General features: G+C 40.5%; 1 protein-coding gene and 7 long non-coding RNA genes across 8 annotated transcripts; 7 read left to right on the top strand and 1 right to left on the bottom strand.

The window, feature by feature from the left end:
* Positions 1–247: 247 nt before the first annotated feature.
* Positions 248–4,075, bottom strand: LOC135934215 (uncharacterized). The gene is made up of 6 exons (XR_010574087.1): positions 3,767–4,075; positions 3,139–3,384; positions 1,730–1,885; positions 1,468–1,663; positions 684–851; positions 248–626 (listed from the first exon to the last, which is right to left on the bottom strand). It is a non-coding gene; the product is annotated as an uncharacterized LOC135934215 (long non-coding RNA).
* Positions 4,076–7,463: 3,388 nt separating this feature from the next.
* LOC135934812 (uncharacterized) lies at positions 7,464–8,430 on the top strand. Its single transcript, XR_010574142.1, has 3 exons — positions 7,464–7,516; positions 8,014–8,113; positions 8,164–8,430. It is a non-coding gene; the product is annotated as an uncharacterized LOC135934812 (long non-coding RNA).
* A 1,253-nt stretch (positions 8,431–9,683) lies between these two features.
* LOC135934306 (uncharacterized) lies at positions 9,684–10,220 on the top strand. The gene is made up of 3 exons (XR_010574105.1): positions 9,684–9,960; positions 10,014–10,078; positions 10,140–10,220. It is a non-coding gene; the product is annotated as an uncharacterized LOC135934306 (long non-coding RNA).
* A 619-nt stretch (positions 10,221–10,839) lies between these two features.
* LOC135948316 (uncharacterized) lies at positions 10,840–11,373 on the top strand. The gene is made up of 3 exons (XR_010575795.1): positions 10,840–10,914; positions 10,971–11,064; positions 11,131–11,373. It is a non-coding gene; the product is annotated as an uncharacterized LOC135948316 (long non-coding RNA).
* Positions 11,374–14,402: 3,029 nt separating this feature from the next.
* LOC135934158 (uncharacterized) lies at positions 14,403–14,914 on the top strand. The gene is made up of 3 exons (XR_010574077.1): positions 14,403–14,462; positions 14,513–14,612; positions 14,659–14,914. It is a non-coding gene; the product is annotated as an uncharacterized LOC135934158 (long non-coding RNA).
* A 1,866-nt stretch (positions 14,915–16,780) lies between these two features.
* Positions 16,781–17,187, top strand: LOC135934008 (uncharacterized). Its single transcript, XR_010574048.1, has 3 exons — positions 16,781–16,899; positions 16,950–17,059; positions 17,113–17,187. It is a non-coding gene; the product is annotated as an uncharacterized LOC135934008 (long non-coding RNA).
* A 159-nt stretch (positions 17,188–17,346) lies between these two features.
* On the top strand, positions 17,347–18,478 carry LOC135934009 (uncharacterized). Its single transcript, XR_010574049.1, has 3 exons — positions 17,347–17,421; positions 17,495–17,588; positions 17,650–18,478. It is a non-coding gene; the product is annotated as an uncharacterized LOC135934009 (long non-coding RNA).
* A 1,289-nt stretch (positions 18,479–19,767) lies between these two features.
* LOC135943168 (N66 matrix protein) lies at positions 19,768–20,821 on the top strand. The gene is made up of 5 exons (XM_065489618.1): positions 19,768–19,779; positions 19,841–19,994; positions 20,055–20,410; positions 20,518–20,632; positions 20,793–20,821. Exons 1-5 carry the CDS (start codon positions 19,768–19,770, stop codon positions 20,819–20,821), a joined length of 666 nt encoding a protein of 221 aa, XP_065345690.1.
* The last annotated feature ends 2,846 nt before the right edge of the window (positions 20,822–23,667 follow it).

The following is a 23,667-nucleotide window of genomic DNA, read 5'->3' on the forward strand; positions in this document are numbered from 1 at the left end:
ATTGATATCTGTGGCACATGGAATCTCCCTGATTGAAATGGTAAAATACCGCCTGCCAACAGCACTTGTTGAAGAAGCAGCAAATTGGTTCGCCATATACGGAGAAATATTCCAGACATGGGAACAATTTGAGAGCGCGTTCATGCAAGAATATTGTGCGCCAAATTACAAAGAGCAGCTTGCAAGGGACCTGGAGAAAAGATTCCAGCATGCGGACGAGCCTCCTTCCGTATTTTTGCACAAGATATACTTAATGTGCAAACAGATTGATTCCAATTACGGAGAAGGGGACATCATTAAAAAGGCAATTTCTTTGCTTCACCCTGAATATCGGCGATTTATTGTCGGTAGGACATTTGCAACAATTGCTGACCTTGATGAGACACTCAAATTGGTCCAAGCTGAAATATACAGATCTCGCACTTACCGGCTTCCGCCTCCAGCAGCCGAGTTTGCAGAGCCTGCGTTCGCTTACCAAGTCAGAAAGACGCCTCAAACACCATTGGTCCAGTCGCATGGCCGCCCTGGCAGTCAATCCATGAGTCAGCAGGTCACTCTAAATTCTCTAAACCCCAGACTTGGCAGGGGGCCTCACCCTGGTCCTCGTCCTTGGTATCAGGGACAACCTGGACAGGGACAAAGATTTCAGTATGGCCAGAGCCGCGGCGCAAATCAATATTTACCCGCCAGAGGAGGTTTCCAACCTCGCGCCATTAACCAGCCACAACGTCCTGCAGTCCAAGGTGCCGCAGGTCGTGGACAGCTGGCTTTACCATGGAAATCAAATGGCCCACCTGGCGCAGCAGCCGCAAGACAAAATGACCTGAATAAGCGCACAAGTCAGGGGAAACCTGCAACACAAAATCAAAATGCCAATCAATATAAGAGCAAGCAACAGTTCAGGTCAAATTCAGCTGAAGTAAATGAACCAATTCCAGCAGAACAGGAGCAAACAGAAGATGCTGTTGACCAGCAGTATGAGTATGATCAAATGCAATATAATGATTATTACTATGATGAGCACTATTATTACCAGCCATTTGATGAGTATGGTGCCACTCATGAACAGACTTTCGCTGCTGAGGAAAATTCTGAACCTGAAATTGCAGATGAGAATTCAAAAAACTAATCAGCGAGCCTGTCTCAACTCCTGTGCAAACTGAAAGAACAGAAAAATCTAGGCCCCATAATGGAAAAATTTCTCCGCGCGTGCGTAAGGACCAAATTAACAGAAAACTACAAAAGGCAGTTTTACAGAGACACATGCAATCTGAATCAAATCAACAATTAGCTGCCATCAAACCAGTTATTAAAGTACGCATATTAGGGAGAAGTTATTTAGCTCTTTTAGACACAGGATCAGATATTTGTATATTGGGACAGGCTACTTTTGAAAAGTTCAAAGGCAAAAATGCAACAGTGTGGCACACAAATAAAAAGATAAAAATGGTGAATGGATTAACTGACCTACTTGGCGGAATGTCTATCAAGATTCACACTCCTGCAGGGAGTTTTGTGCAGAATTTCTTCGCAGTTCCTGACAATTCAGATCAAATCTTATTGGGACGCGATTTCCTCTGTCAGGCAAAGATGGCAGTCACGCCAACAGGTTGGTTTAAGACAGACAACCCTTTAGTTGAGCACCCATTCGTCCAGTACAGTCCTTTGCAAAATAGAAAACAGTGTCAAAATGCAACACTCAATAATGAAAATTTACTAGAAAACTTACTTAGCAGGATAGAGAATGACACTGGTGGCCTCATAAAAAAGGTAGTGGCAGATTTCTACACCAAGGGCGTCTTTTCAGAAAAGCCTGGCCTCGCCAAAGGTGTAGAGCAAGTCCTCAAAGTGCAGGATGGACCACCTTTCCAAGCCCCTTTGAGACCTATGAGTGCAAAGATGAGAAAAATATTAGAGTTGAAAGTTAATGAATTAATTGAGGATGACATAATAGAGCCATCAACTTCTGATTTTCTTTGCGCTCCAGTTTTGATAAAGAAAAACAAGGACAGCAAGAAGGGAAAGGACAAAGAGCCACCTGACAAATCACTTGAGGAACAGGTTGAGGAAGAAGCAGACATGTTTCGACTTTGCATTGATTCGCGAGCTATTAATTCACGGTTGATTGGCGTGGAACCTTACAATATTCCACCTATGGACTATATATTTGCCCAGCTTGCCGGTGCCCGCTACTTTACTATACTTGATTTGAAATCTGGATTTTTTCAAATACCAGTACACAAGGATAGCAGGAAGTATTTAGCATTCAGAACACACAAAGGCTGTTTTCAGTATAAAAGAGCTAGTTTTGGTATTGCATCTACTCCATATACATTCCAGCGCTATATGGACAGCATTTTGGGGGAACTTTATTGGCAGAGCGCATGTTGCTATTTCGATGACTGTATAATTTTCTCTGAACACTTAGATGACCATGTAAGGCATTTGGCTGCAGTTTTAGAACGAATAAAAGAAGCAGGGCTTACAATTAACCCAAAGAAAGTAAAATTCGCAGCCACTGAGTTAAAAATACTGGGCCATATTGTCTCTCAGGGAGAATTGAAACAAGATCCAAGCAAGCTGAGCGCAATCAGAAATTTCCCAACGCCAAAAACCAAGAAACAGTTGCTCAGATTTTACGGCATGTGTGTTTTCCTCAAAAGTTTCATTCCAAGAATGGCGCTGATCGCGAAACCATTAACAAAACTGATGGGCGATTCGCCATGGCAATGGACAAAATTGCAAGAAGATGCATTTGAATCCCTAAAAAAGCAAATTTGCTCAGAAACCTGCACATTGGCATTACCAGACCTGAATAAAAAATTTACTATCATAACAGATGCAAGTAAAGTTGGTATTGCAGGATGCTTAATGCAAGAGCACAATGGCCAGCTAAAACCAATTGCATATACTTCCAGGGCGTGCACTAAGTTGGAACAGAATTTTTGTACAACTGAGTTGGAACTTTTAGCCATAGTCCATTCATGCATGAAATTTAACTCATATGTTGAATATGCGGAAGTAGAAATTCAAACTGATCACAGTGCAATCAAGGATATCTATTACATGACAGATGCCTCAGGTAGGGTAAAAAGATGGCTCATGAAAATTGCTCATTTAAACGCAATAATTACGTACCGGCGAGGAAAATCAAATCAGCTTGCTGATGCTCTCAGTAGAGCGCCAGACGAGACTGCGGTACCAATAAAAGCAGAGGAGGATTGGCGAGAACGCGAAATTCCACTTCATGAGCACAGGGAGGCCAAGTTGCGTTTCGACACCTGTGAAGTAGGATTGAATGGCCATCACTGCAGTCGCTGCTCCAACAGAGCGCCGCTGACGTTTTCTCAACCGAAATCTCCAGAGCCATCCTCAGGGACTTTCCTAGAAACAAAGCCAACAATTAGTCCATTGCAACACGAGAAACCACCTAAACCAAAAAATATACAGGGAGTCAGACACAAAATAAAAACAAAGATGAAAAAGGCAAACCCTTGGCCAAAGCAAAAGTTCATCTCCAAGCTAATATTCCCAAACAGGAGGAAAACTAAAAACGCAATTAACATCATTGATTCCTGCGTTGCACAGGTCACTGATTTCTCTCACATCCCGTTAACCATCCAAGAATGGAGTGATGAACAAAATAAAGATCCAGGGATAGTGATACTGAAGCAAAAAGTACGCAGGAATGAGAATAAAGTTTTCATGCTACAAGACATGAATTTGCTTTGCAAACCTTGCGGTGATAAACATCTTATTGTTGTACCTGATCACATGAGGAAAGCTGTTTTGCAGATCTGCCATGATTCACTTGTTGGTGGTCACTTTGGTGTTCAAAAAACAGCCCAGCGCATTTCAAATACTTTTTGGTGGAGAGGAATGCGGGACGATGTCCATGACTGGGTTCGCTCATGCGAAACTTGTCAACGGATAAAGCCTAGAAACCGGAAAAATTTCGGTTACTTCACCTCAAAACCAGAAAAAGGCGTGGGCCATGAAATAAGCATTGATGTTATAGGGAAGCTACCAAGAAGCTCTAGAGGAAATTGCTATGCATTGGTGATCCAGGATAATTTTTCCAAGTGGCTTGAAATTTACCCACTAAGATCAGCAACCTCCCAAGTGCTGCTGGATAGAGTGATTTCGTACATGTCAAGGAATGGTTTTCCAAAATGCATCAGATCTGACAATGCGAAAGCTTTTGTGAATAAACTGTGGAAGTCTGTTTTAAATTTCCTTGGTGTTCAACACAAAAAGAATGCCCCTTACCGACCCCAATCAATGATAGTTGAGCGCAGCAATAGAGAAATTAAATTAAGAATTAAAGCGTTCGCATTACAACACAAAAATTGGGATATGTATCTGGAATTGTTTGGGTTCTGCTTGCGCTCTAATGTTAATAACTCCACTAAGTTTACTCCAAATCTGTTACATTTAGGCCGGGAACTTGACAACCCGCTAGTACCCCACATTACGGATCAGTTGCAAAACTTTTCACCTGCATTACACGCGGCGAGATTGATAGATCAAATGCAAAAAGCACACCAAGCCGCGCGCACACACATATCACAAAGCAAAGACAGGATGGCAAAACAATATAATAAAAGTAGAATGCCTCACCATTTTCAAATTGGAAATTTGGTCCTTCTTGATATTCACCCATTATCAAACGCAGCAACTAAATTCTCAGCAGGCCTCGCGGCGAAACGGTCGAGTACTATTTACCAAATTATTGATACTTTAGGTGACAATAGTTTCCGCCTGAAACCGATCGGTGTTAAAGATAATGGGAAAACTATTATTGCGAATGCCGACCAGATCACTCTGTATTCTAGCCGAGCATTTCACTTACTTTAAGGCCAAAAGACGCGTGAGCGGCAGGCACAATTGGTTTATTTTACACTTTTCAGTAATAATTTAGTCGAACAAAAACAAAGACAGTCGCCGGCATGAGCACCAATGTAAACAAACAATTGATTGCGCACCGCCCACTGATACAACTTTGCTGATTGGCCGGTTTCGTCATACAGTATTATGGATAACTTGGCTGGCGCGCGACTGCACTTGTTCCGAATAGCACGACCTGGGCGAGGAAGTGCGAATTTTTTCGCATGCAAGTGGCGTCTATTGCAGCCATATGCAAAGTTCTGCTCCGAGAAACTTCTCCGCTGCCGTTTGCAACACTTTTCCTGTTATATAGTGAGTACAAAACCCAATTCGACCCTATTAAATTAACTATATAATTAATATAATTGATGAGAGTACTGCTAAGTCTATGAAAAATACCAACCTTTATATACTTGTCTTTGCAGACTTATTATCACCAGCATGTTCAACCCATATGCGGTTCAGGGTTATTACACTCCTAATTATATACCACCGACGCAGCCTCCACATTTCCCTGACCAAGGGCCCTCAAGAGGTGCTTTCAGAGGACGCGGCCACAAGGCCAACCACGGTCCTTACGACCGCCCGCGGCAGCAGCATCGGCGCCAACCAGCCACAGTCACAGCGTCTACAACCCAACGCCACCCTCACAGGCATTTTTTCTCCACGCTGCACCCCTGGGAGAAGCTAGCTGGAGTACCAGATCGCATGGAACCCAAACCGTATGATGGGCCGACGCCGGCACCCCCAGAAGCTCTATGGATCTCCATACCACCGCAGTTAGAAAAGCTAAATCCCCGCACCCTTTATGGACTGTACAAGGCTTTGGGCAAAGCTTCTGATGACGAGGAGCAAAAATTGGTGGTCAAAAAGGGTCTGGCTACTTTCGCCGTCCAGGCATTACGCACTAAACGGCTGACTGACCTGGACCAAGAAAGCCAGAAGCTATATGACTTTATCATGCGAGGTGGAGATCAGGCAAAAGAGGACTCCATGCTGAACCTGATCCGTCTTGGTAGCCGTCGGGCCCAGAGTCTGGAGGGCTGCAGCGGATCTGATACACAGATGGTGGACCCTGATGAGGCTGTCACTGACCAACTATGTCAGACACTGAAGCACCTGATGACTAAATCAAAAGAATACTAAGCTCCACCTGGGTAAAAATACAACATTCTAAATAATTACTTTGTTGCATGATTTGTGAATCATTTTTTTTATTATTCTTACAATTAGTAACGTAGTTTGTTTCAGGAAAATTGCAGTTTTTTTTAATAAAAAAAAGAAAATTACAAAGAAACCTTTTTATCCAATAAATAAATATTAAATTAAACAAAAAAAACTACCCTTCTCGAATTTCAAAAGATTAATGATATAATCAATTTGATTATTTTGATTATCATCACACAATCCAAGAAAAGCCTCCCAAGATCATCAGCGTACGTGTTTCGTACAGGGAAAAAGATTTTCTCTTGTGCTATTTACGAATTACCTTGATGTAGGACGCTCTGAAAAAACTGCAATTCATTTTTTTTTATTCTCAAGTTCTAAATTTCTGATATTAATATTTTATTTTCTAGCAGACACCGTTGATTCTCATCTTCCACTCGCTATGTTCCTTCTTTCATCTCCAGCAGACAACACGACCACCAATTCCTTCGGATTCCCCATATGTTTCATCCCCCTGCCCGTTTCACCGTGTCCACCAGAGCCTGTTTCACCCTGTCCACCGGAGCCATACCAGAGCAGCACGACCTATACCGCCTGAGAACAACACCAGCCCCCAACTTACGCGACCAGATTGTCACACCCACTCGTCAACCACCAAAGTTCTTCAAAGTGCGCACCACGCCGACAACTTACGCTGATCAGCAGAGCAGCGTCCGTCCAGCGAGTTGCATCCACGAAGAAAATAATTTTCTCCCCATTTCCCCACTAAATAAGGCGCTGTTGTTTGTTTTATTCTTCCCTTCTCAACAAAAAAGGAACTAAAGGAGACTCTGAAATTAGTCCAGCCTGAGGCTGAGCTAATTTTTTTTCTTTTTTTTCTTTTTTGTTTCTTTTTTTTTACAACCTGAATGCAGCGCATCATTGTAATTTTCCCCTGAACTATATGTTTTCATGCGCCCCTCCCTGCACTCGAAGAGTGAGGAGGAGGCAGTTGTACGCGAGCCGCAAAGTGAGGCGGACGTGATTTTAATAAACCCGAGTGCCAACAAATAGGAGTAGTTTGTATTATCCCTAGATCTCTCATTTGTAGTTAACTTGCAAGTTAGACTTAGGATTTGCAATTTGCGTAAAGCTCCTCTTTTGGCACTGTCCTTCAGGCAGTGTTGGAGGACCGAGGACACAACCATCCTCCCCATAGTGCGGAGGACTTGGTTAGTGTCCGGCTTGCATCGTCGCGTCCCGGCGAACTCAGGCTTAAGTTAGTGAACACGCTGCCGCCCCACGGGAGTGCGGCCAGCGGTCCAGAAAGGCCAAACACGGTAAGCACCAAGAGTGCTAACCGGCGTAGCGCACCTAACACAAGTCCCGAACCCTAGACCGGGCAGTGCGTTACAGGGGAACGTCAGCTTTTACCACTCCAGGGCCAACTACTTCAACAACAACTAGCACAACAACAACCACAGTCTGAGATTAGCAATTTTTGTGAATTAATTGTACGGGTTTTTATTTCAGCCCATTCCATGTCGTTTGACATGCACTGATTTTATTAATTATCTTCTGGTAATTATATTATTTTCATGGAAAAGTGACGGGTTGGATGATAAAATTGGCATATTCTGAAGAATGAGGAACACCTCATTTTTATGAGTTTTACGAAATAACATTTTAAAACTGGACTAATGCAAATTTTGTCCTGCGCATCGAAAATACTTCATTATTTAAATATCAATGATTAATTATCACTTAATTTTCTGATAAGAAAACGACTGAAGCACCATCTCCAGGTACATTTTATATTTCATTACTTATATATGTTTTAACATTATTGGAAACTGAATTATAGCGGATGGTTCCATTTTAAACGCAACAAAGTGCAACAATAGAAAATACTACGTCTCAACTGCGATTGTAACGAAATGTTTTATGTTTATTAGAATTTTATTTGAATTGATTATTTAGGCGACGAGAAACGAGGCTGCACTGAAGTGCAAGGCAATGAACATGGTGCTCTTGGCCGTGACCTCCTTCGAGGAAATGGACTGCCTATCCACCTTTAGAGGTTTTTCATAAATCTGAAAAAAAAACAATATAAATAAATACAAAAATAAGGCACAATGTTCTGGACGAGCGGCTCAAATGAAGACTTCAAATGCGATTTGGAGAAAAAATACGCGTGGTGTTCGACGGGATTCAACATCTCAACAACTCTAATCGCGTCGGAGAAATTTTGGCTGGCAACCACCGCTGCTCCGTCCACTCTAGACCGATGCCTGGCGTTCGTTAACTCGAATAACACCTCGCAAAGGGGGATGGTGCACAGAAAGTGCGACGAAACCCTGCCCTTCATCTGCCAACTTCCTATTGAGTGTCCGAAATTGTGTGACAAAGATGTAAGAATACAAATTTATTAATTAACATAAGAAAACAAATCATGAACAATTTAGGCTTCTTTGTTTGACGCTGATATGATCTTGAAGAGTAAGAAATTTAAGTAGTCTAGGACCAAATATGATTCCTCTAATTTTGTATAAAAAGATAAATCATCTTTCGGATTCTGGATTGACATTGGCGGATATACGTATCTCCTGGGAAACAAACCAGTTTGAAAATAATTATTTTATCAATCCAAAGAATATAGTTAATTTAAATTAGATGACGTTTTTGGCAAACTATGAGCAGTGCTGCGCCCTGGGAATGGAGGCGCTCAACCTGGACAATGCGGCCGAGCAACTAGGCCTGACCAACCTGACAATCGTCTACAACAACAGTTTCAGTTGTTCTCTTAATATAATTATTATTTATTTAATTTCCTCTTCCTAGGGACTTGGAAAGCGAATTTTAACTACTGGACCTCTGGCACGTGGAAGGGTTCTCCTCCGGGCCAATGGTCCTGGTGTGAACCTTTCGGGCCCACAGTGTTTCCCCCAGGACTGACCTGGGAACGGGGACAACCTGATAACAAAAACGGCAGCGAGAGTTGCGTCCACTTCCGCTTCGTTTTGAATTCCACAGGCACCATCTTGACCGACAGAAATTGCGAGAGTAAATTGATTTTCGCGTGCAAGGTGAGAGTAAACATAGTCTTCTTCAATTTGAAGGGTCTGAAAATAATTTATAAGGTGCTGAGAGCAGCAACGCCGAAGCCTTGCGTCGCTCAATGCCCAAAAGGACTCTGCCAGAGGACCGTAATTTAATTGAAATTGCAATTATTACAAAAAGTTTAATCAAACCCATGCCATAGTTGACAAATTTCGATAGTGACAATAGACTCAAGAGTATGGTTTCAATTAAATATTAATTCCTAACAAAAATTCATTAAAATTTTCCAGATTTTTTTTCGTATGGTGATTGGTTTGACGCTTGTGGACGCCACTTTTTAATCTACAAAAAGAGACCGGTATATTATATATTTTGTAAAAGGAAACTTTATTCCGAACTTGAACTATTTTTTAGTCAAACTGGGCAGTTGCCTGGCAAAGTTGTTGCGACATCGGCTTGACCCTGGCCTCCCTGGAGTCGAGTGGAAAATACAATTGCTTGACCAAAGTCACCAATAGTACAAACCTTAAATTTCATAAATAAATCGATTTAATTTTAAATTTAAATAAGAATTTCCGGAACTTACCTCTGGCGATTTCTGGGTGTCCGGCACGGTTTCCGGCTGCACGTCTAACTTCAGGTGGTGCTCCTTGAACCGGGAATTCGTTGAACCTGAGATCAGGTGGAAGGCTGGACACCCAATGGCAGGCCTGGACTGCGTTTACCTCGAGGTTCGAAACGGATCCATGCTGCTGGCCACCGCGAACTGCGCTGAAAACAAAACTTTCCTTTGCGATGTGCGGAAAAACTCGACCACCCAAAAGGGAATGCAGGCTGAGTGTGCCGACCTTTGGAACATCACCCCAGGTGACTTCGTAAATTTCTTATAAAAATTTTAATTTTTTTTCCAATCTCGTTAGAACAAATCGACTTGCTTCTGAATATCAGCGTCTTTTTGACGACAACCATTTCGCTCGATTTAAAAGTTAGCAATAATGTTCCTTTACTAAAATCAAATTTATATAATATCCTTTTTTAATTTGTAGTGCTTCTTGAAATGTATTGGTGTTGAAATCGGAATGGTAACTAACTCTTTAAACACTGATTTTTGATGATTTCGTTCTGCTTTTTAAAGAAAGATAGTTATTTTAAGCCGATTTTGAGTTTAATTAATTTTATTTAGTTCGAAATGGGTGGACTGAATGGCATAGCAGCTCTGCGACAAATAGAACTTATCTCCCAGGAAGAGCCGCAGAAAATGGACAAGGCCTTCATAGCTTTCGATGAGTGCAGCGGAAAAAGTTGAAATTTTAAATATTTAATCTTTGTGTAATTTACATTTTTCTTAGAATTTGACGACGAGTGTGTGACCGCCTACGAAACGTACAAATGCGGCCAAGAGAAGGAGCCAAACATGATTTCCAGCATTGTCAATAATAATCTCGGCAATGCGACAGTGGTATGCCTTAATCTTCAAAAATCTTCAAAATAAAATACTTATTTCTTTGACAGTACGCCCCTCCAACTCCTTGTCTTCCTCGACGCCGGACCTGCTGGTTCTCGGAAAACTTTCCTTGTCAATTAAATGTGATTTAATTTTTAAAAATCTGCATACAGAGTATAATTTAATTAATTTGACAGCAAACGGCTATCGACATTCTAGGCACGAGCCCGGGAAACAGGGGTAATTAACACTCACTAATATTCGTATTTTTTGGTTCAAAAATTGGATTGTTCTTTCATTTAGACTACCTTGGACAGCTTATATCTTTCGAGAACAAACTATATTACGTTGGATTTCATGATCAAAATGGGAAGATTGTAAGAAGTTTAATAAGCATTTAAATACCAGGCTGATTGATATCAAAAAATGACAGAATGTCACAGAGGTATACAAGCATTGCTGTGAGCTCGGATTTCGACTTTTTGAGCCCCAAATTCCCTATGAAGTGACTATTGTCTCACAATTAGGTATATCTATTTATTTCGCTTATTAATATTGATGAACACTAAATGTATATACATAATTTTGAACAGTCACAACACAGTTTCATGTTTTGGTGGGCCAGACGGAGTCGATAAACCACACGCACGAGGTGTGGTGCAACAGCCGCACCCTTGTGCCCGACAAATACTATATGTCCGATTCCGATCTGTGGCTGAAATTCCCCTGCCAGACGTCCATCATCGGAGTCACCGTAACGTATCAAGCAATTAACGTGATAACCATCCCGGACAAGAGCATCCATGATGTATACATCAATCCGCAGAAATATGATTGGAGTTCGCTCCAAATATTTTCCAATTTTGTCTGCGAAAAGGTGTGAATTGGTGTATGTCAGCTTTTGGATTTCAATTTGACGAGTTTGTTTGGTTGAGGTGTCAATAAAGTTGATTTTGTTTGATTACATCTGACTTTTCCTATTTTAATTTTCCAATTAAGTCTGATCCGAGTCACATATTGTGTTGCGGATTTTTAAGAAGTTTCTTCATGTTCAGGAAATGTCACCAAGTAGAATAACGTCTTCTCCAACAACTCAGAAGTGCATTTCAATTTAATAAAAAATATACTGCGCATAAATTCCACTTAACTCAGCGGAACAGAAAATTTCAACATCATTTCTGACTAATGCCGCCGCATGACTGCGACAGGAAGCTCTGCTGACGGCCTGATTCAACAGAAAAATGCCAATTTCTGACGTCACGATAATTCCGACTTGCGAGAATGAGCATTGAAAATTCAAAAGGCTGATGACGTGCTGAAGAGTTCCAAGTGTCGGCTGTGGAAGCGTGTGCTGGTGTCGCCACGACGGACTCTTCTGGAAATACTGAATTGTCTTCGTTGACAAAGAGTCTTCTGATCGAAAAATTGGATTTGACGTGCAAGCGCGAGCAGAGGCGCAAAGCAAAACGCACGTTGCTTTGGCGCGCAAAACGTTTGAACCTTTTCGTCGCCATACTTCGTGATTGGCGTGGGCGGTTGAGAGAGCTGTGACGTCAGAGGGGGTGCATATGATGCGCAGTAGCAACCAAATGGTTCAAACGTTGCGCGCGCAAAAGCAACGTATAGTGCGTTTTTCTTTGCGCCTCTGCTCGAACGTCAATTCAAATTTTGCGATTTTTACCCCACCCTTTTCGACCCTCATTAATCGATTGGAACTAAGGAAGAACTATGGTTTCAGTGCAGGTCCTCCTAAAAATTTTCTATAAGATTGTGGGGTTGTGGAAAACGAATATGCGAAATAAATAAATTTACAAGTTCAAAATTTGTGCGTGATGAGTGATGAGTGCTCCACATTGAAAAGAGGAAGAGAAAAATTCCTGTGACGACAGTACAGTGCGTTGGTGTGGGAAGCGATGCCAGCAGTGAACAATCAGTTCGCCGCAGTCTGGTTTCAGACCCAGCAACAGCACCAAATAAATGATTTTGGCAAGTCCGCTGGGCGTTTCGCTCCTTTTTGTGCTGGTGATCAGCGGAGAGTTATTGAACCAAGTAAGTCCTTGAATGTTAACATCAAAGAAATGAAATAGATATTGTAAAAAATTTTGTCTTTTGCAGAAAGTAAAAAATGTTAAATCGGTGAAAATCCGCATTCCAGCGAATGGATATTCTGGTTTTGAGAATTTTTAATTTATGGAGTTTAATTTTTATCGTTAAAATAAGGTCCCATCAAAATTCATCTTCCAAAAGGCATACTATTACGCCGCCAGAAAATCATCAAGTGTTGCGGATTCAAAAAATGCCTGCCGCCAAAAAACGGGACAACATTTTTCAGAACTGCATCTTCGGCGCCAATTAACAACTTGAACACTATTGGAAAAGAAACATCTCTTGTGAGTACCCCATAAATTGACAACGCCCTCATAATTTCATCATTAATCACGATCCCAGGAAAATAATTCATTGTCATCATTCCAAAAATCCGCTGCCACTGCGGCAGGAATTTCAATCAAAGGACAGAGCAGCGGCATAGACGCACCATCAATTGGAGCGGACGTAAACACAGAAGCGAGTAATATTTTAATTAAAATAAATGAAAAGCAACCGATGAAGTATATGAAAAATCAAAAGCCTCGACTGACAGTGAAAGTCGCAACGATTCATTGGGCAGCGGGGCAAATGCGAGTGCTGACGTCACGCCTGCAGATGGAACGGAAAGCAATGACGTCATCATTGGTGCAGCCACTTCAACGCCAATGAGCTCTGCTCCCCCTCCCCTAATAAATGGCGTGACGGATGTCGGGGGAGGTTTTTACTCAGGGGTAGCATCTCCCGCACCAATCAACCCCTCAGTAGACATGACTACTGCAGGAATGGAAATAAAAACATCAACAGCAACAAATGCGATGGCATTGCAAGGATTGACAACAACCGCTTTTAATTTAAATAGGGGTGGAACGTCGGTAATTACCACTCCAGGCCCAATTTCTTCTACCACAACTGGCACAACAACAACCACAGTCAGATTAGGATTTTTTTATTAATTAATTTTACATGATTCTCTTTCAGCCAATTCCATGTCGTTTGACGTGCACTGATTTTCATAATTATCTTCTGGTAAATTTAACGGGTTGGAGGAAAAAATTAGCTTGAAAATGAGGAACATTCCTTTTTATTGGATGTACGGGAAATCCTTTAAAACCTATGGACCTCATTATTTCATCTCTCCGTGGAAAAATTTCTTTGGATTTCTCTCGCCGAGCCTGATCAAAATATTATAACACCAAATTTGATGTTCTATAGGTCTAGGTCAAAGGTTACAATAGTTAATTTTGTAGTAAGGTTTAAAGCAGAAGTTTCGGATAATTTAAAATGTTTTTTGACTCCGAAAAACACTGTCATAGTGTAATTGAAACCTTTTAATTTCATCAGGGGTTAAAAGTCAGGGGATAAACACCCCTTTAGCTGCTCAGGGGAGGTTGAGACGAGATTTAAGATGCGTGGTCTATTACATTCTGATGGTTAAAAGTCGAGATTTGGAGTTAAGAGATGTGATACTACGTAACATAAATATATTCTCGGAGTTTCCTAAAAACCGTAAAAGTATATGTCAATATTTTTTCCAAATATTTCTAATAGACATATTTCCTGGAAATAATATTGTAGATTTAGCTTGGATTCACGCTAATTTTGTCCTGAGATCCGATACATTTTGTTCAAAATGGAAAAAACTTAATTATTTATACTTATATACCGCATTAATTATTATCAATAAATTATCTGAGCAGAAACCGACCGGAGCACCATCTCCAAGTAAAATTGATACATTTGTTTTTAATATTATTACAAACTGACTTTTATAGCGGATGGTTCAGTTTTAAATGCAACAAAGTGCAACAATAGAAAATACTACGTCTCGACTGCAATCGTATCCAAATATTTTTCTTATATTAGATTATTTTTAAATTGATTTTTAAGGCGACGAGAAACGAGGCTGCACTGAAGTGCAAGGCAATGAACATGGTGCTCTTGGCCGTGACCTCCTTCGAGGAAATGGACTGCCTATCCACCTTTAGAGGTTTTTATTTAATCTCAATAAACAATTTTAATATAAAAAAAATAAGGCACAATGTTCTGGACGAGCGGCTCGAATGAAGACTTCAAATGCGATTTGGAGAAAAAATACGCGTGGTGCTCGACGGGATTCAACATTTCAACAACACTAATTGCGTCGGAGAAATTCTTGCTTCCCACCACCGCTGCTCCGTCCACTCTTGACCGATGCCTGGCGTTCGTAAACTCAAATAACACCTCGCAAAGGGGGATGGTGCACAGAAAATGCGACGAAACCCTGCCCTTCATTTGCCAACTTCCTGTAGAGTGTCCGAAATTGTGTGAAAAAGACGTGAGGGAATCAAATTTATTAATTAACAGAAAAAATATCATGAAAAATTATGCAGGCATCATTGTTTGACGCTGATTTGAACTTAAAGAGTAAGAATTTAAATTTTCTCGGAATGCTCATAAAGTTTACTCTCGTTTTGTTTAAAAAGATAAATCATCTTACGGATTCTGGATTGACATTGGCACATATACGTATCTCCTGGGAAACAAACCAGTTTGAAGACCATTTTAAAACAATCAAAATATTAAAATAATTAATTTTAATTAAATAAGATGACATTTATGGCTAATTATGAGCAGTGCTGCGCCCTGGGAATGGAGGCGCTCAACCTGGACAGCAAAGCCGAGCAATTCGGCCTGACCAACTTGACAATCGTCTACAACAACAGTTTAATTCCTCATTTTTTTCTTTAAAAATAAAATTAATTACTTAATTTAAGGGACTTGGAAAGCGAATTTTAACTACTGGACCTCTGGCACGTGGAAGGGTTCTCCTCCGGGCCAATGGTCGTGGTGTGAGCCTTTTGGGCCCACAGTGTTTCCCCCAGGACTGACCTGGGAACGGGGACAACCTGATAACAAAAATGGCAGTGAGAGCTGCGTCCACTTCCGCTTCGTTTTGAACTCCACTGGCACCATCTTGACAGATCGAAATTGCGAGAGTAAATTAATTCTCGCGTGCAAAGTGAGAGAAAAAGTGGTTTTCTTCTATTCGAGAAACTGAAAATGATTTATAAGGTGCTAAGAGCTGCGACGCCGAAGCCATGTGTTGTTCAATGCCCAACAGGGCTCTGCCAAAGAAACGTAATTTAATTGAAAATACAATTAAAAAAAAAATAAACCAAATCCTTGGCATAGTCAACAAATTTCGATGACTCCAAAAGACTCAAAAGTATAATTTAAAAAAAATAATAATGCCTGAAACAAAATCATTAAAATATTCCAGATTTTTTTTCGTATGGCGATTGGTTTGACGCTTGTGGACGCCACTTTTTGTTCTATAAGAAAAGACCGGTATATTATAATTTTGTAAAAGGAAACTTGATTCCGATCTTAAACGATTTTTCAGTCAAACTGGGCAATTGCCTGGCAAAGTTGTTGCGACATCGGCTTGACCCTGGCCTCCTTGGAGTCGATTGGAAAATACAATTGCTTGACCAAAGTCACCAACAGTACAAATCACAAATTTTATTAATTAAACAATTTAATTTTTTTAAATAAGAATTTCCGGAACTTACCTCTGGCGATTTCTGGGTGTCCGGCACGGTTTCCGGCTGCGTGTCTAACTTCAGGTGGTGCTCCTTGAACCGGGAATTCGTCGAACCTGAGATCAGGTGGAAGGCTGGACACCCAATAGCAGGCCTGGACTGCGTTTACCTCGAGGTTAGAAACGGATCCATGCAGCTCGCCACCGCGAACTGCGCTGAAAACAAAACTTTCCTTTGCGATGTGCGCAGAAACTCGACCTCCCAAAAGGGAATGCAGGCTGAGTGTGCCGACCTTTGGAACATCACCCCAGGTGACTTCGTTAATTTCTTATTAAAATTTTAATTTAGTTCCATTTCTTGGTAGAGCAAATCGACTTACTTCTGAATATCAGCGTCTTTTTGACGACAACCATTTCCCTCGATTTAAAAGTTTTTATAATTATTGCATTTTTAAAATAAAATATATCATATTCAATTTTTTTAATTTGTAGTGCTTCTTGAAATGTATTGGTGTTGAAATCGGAATGGTAACTTAACTCATTAAAGATTAATTTTTTTGTGCTTTCCTTTTTTTTAAAGAAATATAGTTGTTTTGGTATTTATATACGGTTATGAGTTAAACTAATTTTATTTAGTTTGAAATGGGTGGACTGAATGGCATAGCAACTCTGCGACAAATTGAACTTATCTCCCAGGAAGAGCCGCAGAAAATGGACAAGGCCTTCACAGCTTTCGACGAGTGCAGCGGAAAAAGTTGAAACTTATTAATTATTTAATCTTTGTGTAATTTACAATTTTCATAGAATTTGACGACGAGTGTGTGACTGCCTACGAAACGTACAAATGCGGCCAAGAGAAGGAGCCAAACATGATTTCCAGCATTGTCAATAATAATCTCGGCAATGCGACAGTGGTATGCCTTAATCTTCCAAAATCTTCAAAATAAAATACTTATTTCTATGATAGTACGCCCCTCCAACTCCTTGTCTTCCTCGACGCCGGACTTGCTGGCTCTCGGAAAATTTTCCTTGTCAAATAAATGTGATAACATTTTTTTTAAATCTGCAGACAGAGTATAAAATTTAATTAATTTGACAGCAAACAGCTATCGACGTTCTGAACAGCAACCCGGCAAAAATTGGTAATTTTACTCACAAATATTCATCTTTTGTTGTCAAAAATTAGATTCTTCTTCATTTAGATTACCTTGGACAGATCAAGACTTATCAGGGCAAAACATACTATGTTGGGCTTGGTGATACAAAAGGAAAGACTGTAAGAAGATTAAAAAATTAATGCACACTATAAGACTATATATATATATATAATTAATAAAATAAAATTGCAGAACGTGTCAGAGGTTTTCAAGCATTGCTGCGAGCTTGGATTTCGACTTTGGGAGCCTCAAAGTGTAAATGAAGTGACGTATATCCCACAAATAGGTATATTTCGCCCATTTTAAATGGCTCCTTAGGCAACACACAGTGCATGATTTTTTTACAGTTTCTGTACTGAACACTGTTTTGGTGGGCGAGACAGAGTCGATAAACCACACGCACGAGGTGTGGTGCAACAGCCGCACCCTTGTGCCCGACTACTACTCTCTGTCCGATATGTGGATGAGATTCCCCTGCCAGACGTCCATCGTCGGAATCACGCAATCGAATCAAAAAATTGTAGTGGCGTTCTACCCGGAAAAGAGCATCCAAGACATGTTCATCAATCCGCAGAAATATGATTTGAGTTTGTTAAATGCCTTTTCCTCTTTTGTCTGCGAAAAGGTGTGAGGAAACCATGCTATCAATTTACGAGAGTTTGTTTGCATTTTTTTGGTGGCGGGTTTCAAAAAAGTTTGTTTCGTTTGAAAAAAACCAAACTTAAAAGTTGTTTTTGTTGTCCCTTGGGTGACAATGTTTAATATGCTCAGGAGGGGATTGTTGATGAAAAAAGTTTGTCTAATGTTCATTATGCACATATATGCTTATTCAATTATTTCTGCAGTCCATGCTCGGTTCCCAGAAGCATTTAATTCGTGCACAAGCGGGCGAGATGTACTGGAAAGGTGGAAAGGGGTTGACACCGCTGTGTTCTGCGAGACCGTTTATTTTTAGAGGTGCAACCTGCCTCCAGTGTTTCCCATTTATTTTTTCAAGGCATTAAAATACCCCGCCTGCTTCGAAAAGACCAGAGACGTGCATGGGCATTGATGATTTCGCAGCAAAATCCCTTTCTAGTGTTGCAATTATATGTTATGCTTTGCCAGTTTCTCTGCGGTTTGATCAATTTGTCATTGCTTCAAAAGAATTTCTGCTTTGATTTTTGTGTGTGCATTTGCAATTGGGAGGCATATATTATTAGAATGTATATGGCCTCGCAAAAAGTCAATAAAGACGTAATGAATTAACTATAGCATTTTTATATTTTAATTTCCAAGTGAAAATTGTTAAATAATTAAATTGTCGTTTTGCATATCCCTCATACTCTAGATTAAAAGATTGCGTGGAATATATTATGTCATTTTAATTCTAACTTCTCTGAATCATATCATTCCCAAAAAACACTGGGGTAATTGTTAATTCACAAATTTTGCGGATATAAAAGTTTCTTCCAGGTTCAGGAAGTGTCACCATAGTAAAAACGTCTCCTCTAACAAACTAAGAAAAGCATTTTAATTTAATTAGAAATGTAATGCGCATAAATTCCACTCGACTCGAGGGGAAAAGAAAATTTCAACATTATTTCTGAGTAATATATGCCGCCATGACTGCGACAGGAAGTTCTCTCGGCTGACGGCCTGATTCAATAGAAAAATACCAATTTCTGACGTCACAATTCCAGCTGGCGAATGAGTATTGAAAATTCTTGAAATTCAAAAGACGGATGACGTGACCAAAAGTGTCCGAGAATCTTTAGACGCGGACGCTTATTGAAACACTGAATTGTCTGCGTTGAACCTTCTGCAGATTCAACAAACGTCAGGAAACTCAGATCAATCGACTTAAGTCCCATACAACCACTTCAAGATAAATTCAATTATTTCTTGAAGCTGAAACATTCGAGTTTTAATCGAGCAAAATTGTCAACTGTCACATCTGCGCTGGCTGTGCGGACAGAGGAATTTTCCAACAGTTTGAGCGGAAATCAGTTTTATTGAAGCTTACGTGCCCCTGGGTACGTGCCTCTAAACAGGATACACGTGCAGCGACACACAGTAGAGACTCGAGGCGAACAGAGGAAATTTAATCAGTCCAGTGCGCTGCCAACTCCAAAGCGATTGCAAAATGAAGAGCGTTCTGTGGAGCTTGGTTTTAATTCTTCTCTTTGCTCTCTGCAGTGGAGATACGAAAAATGGTGTAAGTCACACGATTTAAAGGGAGTACAAAAGAACTAACCATTATTTGGATAAAGAAAAATAAAATGAAGGTCTATCAAGTTCAGCTGACTGGAAGCAACTCTGGTAAAAGAAAAGTTTTAACCTTTTTCTGTAGTTTAAATTAATTATTGAATAGCTCTCCGATCAAAATTCAAATTTTGAAGCAACAGAGGAGGAAAAATATCATAAAATGTTGTGGATTTAAAAAATGTCTTCCTTCGACGACGACAAACGGGACGAAGTTAAAGATGACGACTAATGTAATAGTTCATTGTTACTCAAGTTTGGTGTTTAATGCGATATTTAATCGAATTTTCATAGGGAAAAGCAAAAGCAAGCATTTCATCGTCATTAGGGGGACTTGGTGGGATTTCATCATTTCGTACCACGACTGCGACAGCAGGAAGCGGCGGACTGGCCGACGGACTGAATAATCAGAATAACAAGCCAACGGTTGACGTCAGTGGAGGAGGGGGTAATGAAGATTAAACATTAATATTTCAAGAAATAAAATATATATGTAAATAAACTCAAGGTTCTGGTAGCTCCAATGACGTCACGGACAGTGGGAACAATGCGGACAATTTGGGCAATGGAGAAAATATGAACAGTGGGGACAATTTGGGCAGCGTGGACAGTAATTCTCCTGCTGGAGGAGGAATAGGTGGTGCAGGTGGTTCAAACAACGTTGCATCAGGTGACGCAACAGCGAACCAAGGAAACGGGCAGGTCGGCGGCGACTCTTCGACGCCCTCCAGCGACGCGTCTTTAAATCCTGCAGAATCGTCTCAAAATAATGGCGCTGGTGGCACCGTGACGGACGCTTTCGGCAACAATTTGTCTACATTGGCAACAGATATTCCTGCAGATTCACTAAATAATGCTGCGAAAGTAACAGGAACTTCAGGAATAATTGGTGACTCTTCGGCATCTCAAGGAATTTCGAATTTGTTCTCGTCCACTCCCAAACTGTCTGTGCTGGGCTCAATTCCTCCCAGCTCAACAGCTCCAGCGGACCCACTGCTGAGAACTTCAACAATATCCGTTTCCCTTCAATCAACAACCACTCCAGGAACAACCACCACCACGACAACAACCACAACGACGACGACGGTCAGTCTGGAGCAATTTAAAATTATAATCAATAAATTTAGTAAAAAAATGATTATAGCCTCCTTCGTGTCGTTTGACTTGCACAGATTTCAATAAATATCTTGAGGTAGTAAAAAATGAAGTAAAATTAATTCTTATAACGTATCGGTAACAATTACAGAATCCAACAGTGGCCCCTTCTCCAGGTAAAGAAAAACGACAATAATACCCAAAGAACTAAAGAAATCTCTTTTTTCCCGTATAGCGGAAGGATCAATCCAAAATGCAACAAAGTGCAACAATAGGCCGTACTACGTTTCAAAAGTCTCCGTAAGAAAAATAAATAGTTCAAATGGAGCAAAAAGTCTTAAAAATTCAAAAGGTGACGCGGGATGAGGCAGCGTTGCGATGCAAAGCGATGAGAATGACGCTTCTGGCTGTCACTTCCTTCGAAGAAATGCAATGTCTAGGAAGTTTTAAAGGTTCTATTCTTTTCCTAACTATAAAAGAAATTCATTTAATCATGTAAGATGGAACCTTTTGGACGAGCGGCTCGAATGAAGATCCAAAATGCGACGAAGAAAAAAAGTACGCGTGGTGCTCGACTGGTTTCAATATTTCGGCCGGTCTCATTTCTTCGGATAAATTTTGGTTGCCTCCCACCGTTGCTCCTCCCACCTTGGAACGCTGTCTGGCCGTCGTTTTATCCGCCACCCCTCAAAAGGGGATGGTGCACAAGAAATGCGACGACGCCCTGCCCTTTATTTGCCAACACCCCGTCGATTGTCCCAAGGATTGCTTTAAAAATGTTTGTGGAGAGAAAATTACTGCTTATAATTTGATTTCATTTAAAATTTGAAGGATTTTCTATTCGACTCGGCTGGAAACTTGATTAGTGATCATTTTTCTTTGATAAACAATTAAACAAAATAATTTTTAGATAAAACTTCTTACGGATTTTGGATAAACATCGGAAACTACACGTATCTTTTGGGGAATAAGCCGGTTTATATATTAAAATTTAACACTAAATCAGGAATTTCTGTACAATTTTCCCGTTTAGATGAATTTTTTGGATAATTATCGGCAGTGCTGTGCATTGGGAATGGAGACCCTGAACTTGGACACGGCGGCGGAGCAACTAGGCCTCACAAACATGTCGCTGGTTTTCAAAAGTGGGCGAATTGTATCTAATATATACATAAAGATCTAAACATTTCTCTATGTTTAGAGGATTGGAAGGCAAATTTTAACTATTGGACCTCAGGCACGTGGAAAGGCTCTCCAGCGGGCCATTTTTCTTGGTGCGAACCATTCGGGCCTTCGGTTTTTCCCCCAGGTTTGACTTGGCAGCGCGGACAGCCCGACAATAAGGGTGGAAACGAGAGCTGCGTCCACTTCCGCTTCGTTTTGAACTCCACGGGAACCATTTTGACCGACAGAAGTTGCGAATACAAGTACATATTCGCGTGCAAGGTATATATTATACTCTATATAAATTATTATATTAAAATGATTCATCCGCAGGCTGAAATAAAACCAAATCCTAAGCCTTGCATTGCCTCGTGCCCTACAGAAGTCTGCAAGCGAGATGTAATAAATAAATAAAAAATGGATTAATTATCTAAATCTAATTCTCTTTTAAGACTGAGAAATTTGATTCTGAAGGAGCCTTAATTGGTAAGTAATATCTCTTTTGAATCTTCGCGCAGTGAATTTGAATATTTCTCTAAGATTACAACTTGTACGGCAATTGGTACGAGGGCTGTGGTCGACAATTCTTAATCACCGATCAATCAGTAAATTATTAAGGATAATTCTAGTCAAAAATTAAACCTCTGCCCTCAGGGAAATTGGACATCCGCCAATAGCCATTGCTGCGATATCGGAATGAACCTTGCGTCGATCGAATCAGCTGGAAAATTGGGTTGCTTTTCCAAAATCGTAGAAAGTGCGATGTAGAGCATTTTAAAAATTCATAATTTTCTAATTGACATCTTTTGCATGTAAGAATTCGGTACGGAGTCTTACGGCGACTTCTGGCTCTCCGGCACCGACCTGGGATGTCCTTCAGACTTCTGGTGGTGCTCCCTAAACAGGGGATTTGTCAATTCTGAACTGAAGTGGAAGGCAGGACACTCGAAATCTGGCTGCGATTATCTCGAATCGAGGGATGGATCCGTTCTCTTGGCCTCTGCCGATTGCACAGAGAAGAAAAAGTATTTGTGCGAAGCCAGGAAAAAGGCGACGGTCCAAAAGGGAACTCAGGGCGAGTGTGCCGAAATCTGGAACATCACCACCAGTTAAAACCAAAAATATATTAATAGAAAATTTAAAGATACATTTTTTCTGACCTCCAGAGGAAATCGACCTGTTAATGAACGCTGCCTCTTTTCTCTCACCAACCACCACCATCTCTTTAGATCTGAAGGTATGCTAAAACAATCCTTTTGGTAAATAAAACCAAACTTAAATTGTTTCAGTGTTTTTTGAAATGCATGGGAGTTGAGTTTGGAATGGTATTTATAGTTAAATTTAATACAAAATCTTCTCGCATAATAATATTTTATATTTTAGTTTGACCTGGGTATGTTGAGCAGCATTGCAGCACTCCAGCAGATAGAACTAGTGACCATGGACGATCCTGTCAAAATGGAGCAAGGATTTACTGCTTTCGATGCGTGCAGCGGCAAAAGTTTGAATTCTAAATATTCTAATAAAGAACTCCTTAATTTTTTTTTTAAATGCAGAGTTTGACGACGAGTGCGTGACTGCCTACGAGACGTACAAGTGCGGCCAAGAAAAGGCGCCGGATTTGGTCACGAAAATTGTCCAAAGAAATTTCGATAATGGATCAGTGGTCAGTGACTGCAAAAATATAGACTTTTTATAGCGTTTCTATATCTTAGATTCACTTTTTATTTTTTACAGAGATATTTAAACAGTTTTTTCTGGAAAACATAGAGAACAGGGGTTAAGCGTTCAATAAAAATGAGAATGTCACGAGTTTTAAACTGCCAAAAGATGCCTTAATGTCCTTCAACTTTTCATTAAAG

This window comes from Cloeon dipterum, chromosome 1 (assembly GCF_949628265.1).
Source record: "Cloeon dipterum chromosome 1, ieCloDipt1.1, whole genome shotgun sequence".
NCBI lineage: Eukaryota > Metazoa > Arthropoda > Insecta > Ephemeroptera > Baetidae > Cloeon > Cloeon dipterum.